This window comes from Sitodiplosis mosellana, unplaced genomic scaffold (assembly GCF_009176505.1).
Source record: "Sitodiplosis mosellana isolate CC-2019 unplaced genomic scaffold, AAFC_SMos_1.0 Smas_scaffold_30, whole genome shotgun sequence".
Taxonomy (NCBI): Eukaryota; Metazoa; Arthropoda; class Insecta; order Diptera; family Cecidomyiidae; genus Sitodiplosis; species Sitodiplosis mosellana.
This window is the reverse complement of record NW_022595272.1, coordinates 1214200-1221289: the sequence shown is the minus strand read 5'-3', so window position 1 is coordinate 1221289 and position 7090 is coordinate 1214200. Positions and strand designations below refer to the sequence as shown.

The 7090-nt window shown below is 36.0% G+C and overlaps 3 protein-coding genes across 3 annotated transcripts; 1 reads left to right on the top strand and 2 right to left on the bottom strand.

The window, feature by feature from the left end:
• The first annotated feature begins 1533 nt into the window (after positions 1-1533).
• Positions 1534-2510, top strand: LOC129569230 (putative sugar lactone lactonase YvrE). The gene is made up of 3 exons (XM_055447886.1): positions 1534-1962; positions 2057-2195; positions 2258-2510. Exons 1-3 carry the CDS (start codon positions 1806-1808, stop codon positions 2484-2486), a joined length of 525 nt encoding a protein of 174 aa, XP_055303861.1. The 5' UTR covers positions 1534-1805; the 3' UTR covers positions 2487-2510.
• Positions 2511-3123: 613 nt separating this feature from the next.
• LOC129569292 (transcription factor A, mitochondrial-like) lies at positions 3124-4135 on the bottom strand. The gene is made up of 4 exons (XM_055448024.1): positions 4059-4135; positions 3732-3981; positions 3348-3667; positions 3124-3250 (listed from the first exon to the last, which is right to left on the bottom strand). The coding sequence occupies exons 1-4, from the start codon at positions 4133-4135 to the stop codon at positions 3124-3126; spliced, it is 774 nt and encodes a 257-aa protein (XP_055303999.1).
• A 224-nt stretch (positions 4136-4359) lies between these two features.
• LOC129569220 (xaa-Pro aminopeptidase 3-like) lies at positions 4360-7070 on the bottom strand. Its single transcript, XM_055447871.1, has 6 exons — positions 6710-7070; positions 6384-6643; positions 5799-6318; positions 5543-5713; positions 4702-5073; positions 4360-4615 (listed from the first exon to the last, which is right to left on the bottom strand). Exons 1-6 carry the CDS (start codon positions 6780-6782, stop codon positions 4455-4457), a joined length of 1557 nt encoding a protein of 518 aa, XP_055303846.1. The 5' UTR covers positions 6783-7070; the 3' UTR covers positions 4360-4454.
• Positions 7071-7090: the final 20 nt, after the last annotated feature.

The window sequence follows — 7090 nt, the reverse complement described above, 5'->3', positions numbered from 1 at the left end:
AATCATTCTGAAACGTAGGAAAAGAGAAGAAATACCACAATGAAATTAACTTTGACAGTACGTACAGAGTGCAAAAAAGTCGTATGACTTGACTTTTCGATTTTATCTGCTTTTGCAATACGATAAATGAGTCATAATTACCCGTATAAGTAATAGAAGAATGACAACAGATAAACGGCTAGCTTGATCCATTCCTCACGTTGACATTTGGCCAATGTGTCGGGCGAACATTTGAATGTATGCGAAGTCAAAAGCGTTGTTGAATTTAAATTGATTTGTTCAGTAATTCTGATGAATTTTGATGAGACGTTCCAATCTGACCCATTGGATCTACATTATTGAGGATGTCTAGATAGCGTGGACTGTTTAATGGCAATTCTTCTGCATTAATGCGTGTTTCAATAGTCGATATTGTGGCTCGCAAATTGTTTATCACACTATTACCGCCATCTAAATATCTTTTCAAACGGGGCAAGTCCAAATGTTTCTTTACCAATTCTCTTTCCACTTTTTTACCGTATTCGTGGGAATGGTGAATTAATTTTTCCAAAACCGGCGATATTTCTGGCACTGTTTTCGACAATCTTTGACGTTTTTTAGTTGGGGATGAATTTTGCTCATTGTTTTCTGACGCTGTAGCCTCACTATCAGTGAGATTACCACTAGTGTTCATGTTGTTTGAAGACATTTTTGTATTTTACACTTTTGATATCAATCTTCCCGTGTTTATTCACTAAATTTATTTTGTGTTTTTTTCGTTGAAAATTGCGTCTCTCTCACAAATGGCGATTGTAAGCGAACGCTATGCAAACTCGGCATATTAGCGCCAAAATGACAAAAACTCTTTGTCTCTCATACATTCCATTTGACAGATGGTTGCATTTGGGTGTGTGTGCGTGTATTGTTAAATGTCATTATTTTCGATTATTAACCTAACGTTCGTAGTCTACGAAATCGTACAAATAAAACGTAATACAATTCAAAATACCCGAAATTGAGTATTTTTTTCAATTGAAATGAATTAAAGAATGAATACGTTTCAAAAATTTTATCGGCCATATAATTTGATGGCGTGAGCATTTGAATTCAACCTAAACAAACTCAAAACAGGTATATCAGTTGTTTAATTCCAAATATAATTTCAGTGATACTCAACGTTTGAATATAGTAACATTTCAAAGTGTGAAATGAAATTCTAATGGATATTTTAATTCATTTATGTTTTATATTTGCTGTCCTTTTAAGTTTTGTCGTAAGTGACTTGGACAGTATGAACTTTATTGTATTAAATTTTAAAATACGTAAAGTAAAATTTTTCTTTCTCCACATTCAGGCTGCATACAATATTCAACTTTTGTCATCGCCAAAAAGGTGATTGCTTTTATTTTATACACACAATTGCTTTTTAAATCATGATTTATTTATGCAGCGACGTGGCAGATGGCCCACACTGGGATGTAAAGACGCAGAGTTTGTACTACGCGGATTTGGGTGGCATCCAACCGACACTTGTACGGTATGATTACCGCATATTCGGCTAGAATTAGAAATCGAACTGCATTCGCCTCGTTTATAATTCCGATAAAATGCAAGAAAAATCAATTTGCCGTCGGAGTTGGACGTAATGTTGAAATAATCCATTGGAATGGTCGTTCACCAGAAGCTGATGTCATTCGAACGGTAATTACTACCGCACAAATAGCTTAAACAATGGCAAAGCAGATCCACGAGGTCGACTTTATGCTGGAACTGAACGAGCACTATTTTGCAAAGACGATTCAAGCGTGGCCAATGGCACATTTTTCATGTACACCAGACAAGACGGTTTGGTGCGCTATCGTGACGACGTTTATAGCTCAAACGGTTTGACGTGGGATACACACAATAACAAGTTTTATTACATTGATTCATGCAAATTCGATATCAAAGAGTATGATTGGGATCCATCAACTGGACGAATTTGTAAGCCACACATTTCAGCTAAATGTCAAAGAAATTTAAAGAAAAATGTCTTGGAAATTTTAAAGTAAAATAATAATTATTTGTTCGCGTGCAGATAATGAGAAAATTGCATACGATTTTCGAATAAACGGTGAATTCACTGGCTACACTGCGGACGGTATGACGATTAACCGTAATGGATTGTTGTGGGTGGGTCTGTTCAAAGGAAATAGCATTGTTGCAATCGATCCAGTGTAAGTTCTTATTATTATTACTTGCCTTGAACTAATAAATAATTGAAGGTTTTGGTTTAAAGTTGTCACAAGGTTGTTAAAAATATCACCATCCCAGCGCATCAGGTGACAGCTGCTGTCTTTGGTGGGCCAAATTTGGATGAAATTTTTGTGACGACAGCCGGCAGACCTTTTGATATCCAGATTGGTGAAAGAGATAGTGTTCCAGAGCCGCCATTGTCGGGTTATTTATTCCAAATTACTGGACTCAAAAGTCGAGGATATGCACCATATGAACTTCGATGCATATAATACAATGGAAAAACTACTGAAAAATGTTCTCATTGCTTTTGCGAACGATTTTTATTGAGATAAATGTAATTATTATTTTATCAGAAAAACGACCAAATGAGCGCATTTCTGTCTTGGCTCTCATTTTTCTCTAATTCTATTGGTAATTTTCACACATTTATTCCGTCATTGACATAAACTGTTTTTGTTATCAAAAATATTATGAACAGCAATTGTAGAAAACAATATTATAAATGCTTCTTACGATAAATGGTAGGATTTCTTCAGAAAGAAGATTAACAATGGCTGATGATTATGATGATTGTGATGATCGATTGATTAATTTGTGTAAATTCTATCTTTTGAAAAATTTCTTGAAATTCTTAACTAAATTTGTTGGTTGTTTGTTATTTTTCTGCGAAGCGTCCGAGGCGGTGTTCTCATTCCGATTCGTCCAAATACTACTTATTTTGTCAAAAATACCTGTTTCAGGATTAGTCTTTGGAGATTTGGTTTTTTCTTCATTTGGTGTTGTTTTGCTTGTAACTTGTTGAGTTGGCTTTGTATTGACCTGAATCGAATCTGGTTCAGTTTGAGTTGAACGGTTGATTTGATCGAAATTAGGGTCACTTTGATTGGATTGAGAACACGCGATTTCCTATTCGGTTTTCTGTTTTTTGCGACGTTTTCCCTCCTCATCGTTTTTCGTCAAAAACCGAATCTTTCGTATCAAATGAGCCTTTCCTTCTGTCATCATTTTATCTTCCCATGCTTTGAGTTCACCTCTGAAAAAACAAAATGAAATTTGTATGAAAATGGGCGGTGCTAAATCTATGCATTAAATTTAATCTTATATGATAATTTATCTTTTTTTTCGCTTACTCATATTTATCACGCGACTGTTGGGCTCTTTGTTTATATGCTTGTCTTTCGTTATCAGACAATTTAGCCCAATTATCCTTCAAATCAGATGCTTTTTTAGTAACAACATTTGGATTTTTAAATTGGTCCGAAACAAATAATGTAAATGAACTTTCAGGCTTTTTCGGTTTGCCCAAAGCGCGTAATTCATCTTTCAATGTTTTCTTCTCTGCTGCGATTTTTTTATTTTCTCTCAAAAGTTTTCGCTCAGCTTTGATGGCCTTCTTCTGCTCCGGTGTTAACTTATTGATGTACTCGAGATAGCGTTTACGATATTCAGCCTAGAACGTCAATTGAATATTTCAAATAAAATTAATAAAAAAAACTTATAAAAATATTTCTTACATATTCCTGTTTGTAGGCCCCATTGTACTTCTCCTTTTGTTCATCACTCAATTGTTTCCACTGTTCGGCAGCAAGTACGGTAAGAGCAGTTTGTGATTTTGATGATGCTTTGTTTGAATCTCGGCTGTCTTGTGCAAATCGAATGAAACCTGTCATTGGCTTCTTGGGAGGCTCTGGAATGCCCAACTTTTGCACAATCTTATTGTATGTCGACACATTTGCGGTACACGCAATTTGAGTATTTATGTAACTAGAAGAATTTGTAAATAATAAATTTAACCTCAAATTTTCTTTTTCATCAATTCAGTTCCAGTTAATGGAGTTTACCTCGGAGCTTGAAGAAATAAACCACGATTTGCAATGGAGAAAACATTTGATGACACCAATTTCAGTAGTGAAGCCATGGCTGTGCTGAATTTGAACGGTGTACAAAATTGAACAAAGTAAAATTGTTGCGACTCTTTTAGCGGCAAACCAAAGACGATTCGTTGTTTTTGTTTATCAACTGTCAAATGTGCGTTTACTGTTGATGTGAACTCCGCTTAACGTTTGACAGTTGGAAATTTGATGGGATATTTTGTAAACACTGGTTCTCACATTCGATTGATTTGAAAATAAAACGAAAATATTGATTTTCATTTCGAATTTTATTTAAAAACATTTGTTCTTAGACCATGCCACACGTAAAACCAACACACATCACATACATTATTATTTTTAGATTCAATTTGAAATTAATTTTTTCAGCTCGGATACTTCTTTGATGCAATTTTTTGTCAACACTTCGGCACCGTCCTTTGTATAAAGAACATCGTCTTCGATTCGAATACCAATGCCACGGAATTCTTGTGGAACTTCCGAACTATTGGCTGGGATATATAAACCTGAAAGCAAATGCAGAAGTCGATTTTCAGTAGAATTTTTGGCGTTTATCTCCCTCTATCAAATTCCAATTATTTTTACTACTAACCTGGCTCAACAGTAAATACCATTCCTGGTGTGAGTACACGACTACGTTGAATCAGAGGCGTGTCATGAATGTCCATTCCCAAGTAGTGCGACACATGATGTGGACAGAATTTATAGCCAGCCCTTCTCGCTGAATCGAGCTCATTCAACGACTTATTGATGACACAAATTTCTTGTAAATACTTTCCCAAGCGGAAGCACATCAAATCAAACAGTTGATCCAATGTCACATTTTCAACCGTTGACACCACATTCAGTAACTCCTTTTGCACTTCATGTACCACTTCATATAGTACTTCTTGGGCTGGCGTAAACTTACCACTAACGGGCCAAGTTCGTGTAATATCACTGCTGTATCCACCATATTCACAACCTATTTTTGAAACGGATAATTAAGTTGCGTGAGAAACGATTTGAATACTTTATGAGCTGGCCACAACTAAATTGAAGAAACATAAAGAGACAATTGAGCTAAATGTGGAACCGAATATTGATAAAAGTTCGTCAACAATTCAAACGTCATTCATTCAACCTGTCGAATATTTGTGTACTGAAGCTGCTAGCATTTTAATTTTGATTATTTTCATTTTTGATCAGGGATAGAACGTGAACATTGTGTTCGCAAGGTGAATTCAATGTCGAAATCGTGCAGAGTGCAATCTGATACATTTTTATCAGTAAGTACAATTGTTGTTTGTTTGCGTTTGTTTGTAAGACATTGTTCTCAGTAGCATTGTCAGTTGGTTCAGATAGACACATATCATGTTTGTGGAAGTAAAAACTTTGAAATTGGAAGAAGAACGGTAAAAAAAAGACTTGGAACTAAATTGAACATATCTAACCTGCGTCCATCAAAACAAGTTCACCATCCTTTGCAACTTGTGTGTTGTTTATATAGTGAATGACATTGGCATTATTCCCTGCAGCCACCACTGGTGGATATGCCAAAAATTGTGCATCGTTCATTCGGCAGTGATAATCGACGCGTGCATGAATATGATGTTCTGAATCACCTGTAACAAAATGGGTTGAATCGAGAAAAAAAAAATGAACAAATATTCGTCACAGTTAGTGTGCTTGAAAAGTGTTTCTTTTTACCCGCTTTAGACTGTTGCATCGTCAAATTAACTGCTTTCGAGGCAATTTCACAGGTTTTCCGCATCAGATTCGCTTCAGCGGGTGATTTAATAAGTCTGAGTTCATGTAAAAATTCAAGAGGAGACTGAAACAATGTCGTGGTTGACAATATTGGTCGCAGATTTGAGTAGAGTTTTGGCTGGATTTCATCATTATTTTCGTACCAAACGTTGACTGACTTCGATTTGGACACGTATTTTTCAACAAATTTAGCTACATCTGCCAATGGATGTGCCTCGTCAACACCAAAGAAAGTTACTGAATGATCTACGCCCGTTCGTGGTCCATCCCAAAGTTCTTCGTGTTTATTTTTCGGTCGCATAAATAGTGCCGATTTTGATTGGCCTTCATCTTCCATCCACAGCACCAGTATACTTTCAGGCTCTAGGCAACCAGTCAGGTAGAAGAAATCCGAGTTTTGCCGAAAAAAATACGGAATTTTGCCAGTCATATACTTTTTCATGGCAGCGGGTATAATCACCTGAGAAAAAAAAAGAAAACAGTTACATACAATGTTTGGGATTGCAAACATCAAACAAAAATTACAATATTTCGGCTTGGTTTGCCATATTTAACACAATGCTCCTTGATTTTCTGCATCAGCCTATTCCTTCTATCAGCAAACTCACTCGGCAGTAATCCGATGGCCAGTTCATCTGTTTTCAGAATATGTGGATGACTAAATTGTGTCGGCTGCCCAAATCGCACGCCGTCACGGTGTAAACTCTCCAGATGTTCGGTGTACAATTTTTCCGAGCGCGACAATGATGTTGAAAAGTTTCTTAATCTTATGCATTTTACATAATCTGAAATTGAGCGCCAGACTTTGAGCATTTTCAAGTCGTGTTAATGTTTTATCATTTCAATGTTACCCAACGGCTTGACATTTGTCAGTGTTCTTCCACAGCTGTATAATTTCGACCGTGCAAGCGTTTTCAACAACATTTTCAGTTAAAACTATCACGATTACTATTGAACAAAATTGAACTGACCGTACGTCAGTGATTACCGTTCCGGTATTTTCTTTTTTCACTTCTATCTGACTGGAAGTCGTTTGATTCTCATGTGACAAAGCAAAATTTCTCTGCGATATTTTTTATCACATACAAACTACGATTCGAATGGCAATCTTTTGGAAATCCAATTTTTTTTCTAGCCAAAACCAAAAAATCAAATACGAATATCGAATGGGTACTATTTATGTGGGAAATGAATGAACAACTGTCAAAGTCGAACACATGTTTTGACGTTAA

Excerpts from the sequence above, each read along its gene's own strand:
- LOC129569230 (XM_055447886.1), top strand. The coding sequence starts at position 1,806 with ATGTACACCAGACAAGACGGTTTGGTGCGCTATCGTGACGACGTTTAT. Across the intron at positions 1,963-2,056 it reads TCCATCAACTGGACGAATTT|ATAATGAGAAAATTGCATAC; the intron begins GTAAGCCACACA and ends GTTCGCGTGCAG. Across the intron at positions 2,196-2,257 it reads ATTGTTGCAATCGATCCAGT|TTGTCACAAGGTTGTTAAAA; the intron begins GTAAGTTCTTAT and ends TTTGGTTTAAAG.
- LOC129569220 (XM_055447871.1), bottom strand. The coding sequence starts at position 6,782 with ATGTTGTTGAAAACGCTTGCACGGTCGAAATTATACAGCTGTGGAAGA. Across the intron at positions 6,319-6,383 it reads GCAAACCAAGCCGAAATATT|GTGATTATACCCGCTGCCAT; the intron begins GTAATTTTTGTT and ends TTTTTTTCTCAG. Across the intron at positions 5,074-5,542 it reads ACTTGTTTTGATGGACGCAG|GTTGTGAATATGGTGGATAC; the intron begins GTTAGATATGTT and ends TTTCAAAAATAG.
- LOC129569292 (XM_055448024.1), bottom strand. The coding sequence starts at position 4,135 with ATGGCTTCACTACTGAAATTGGTGTCATCAAATGTTTTCTCCATTGCA. Across the intron at positions 3,668-3,731 it reads GGGCCTACAAACAGGAATAT|GCTGAATATCGTAAACGCTA; the intron begins GTAAGAAATATT and ends TTGACGTTCTAG. Across the intron at positions 3,251-3,347 it reads CAGTCGCGTGATAAATATGA|AGGTGAACTCAAAGCATGGG; the intron begins GTAAGCGAAAAA and ends TTGTTTTTTCAG.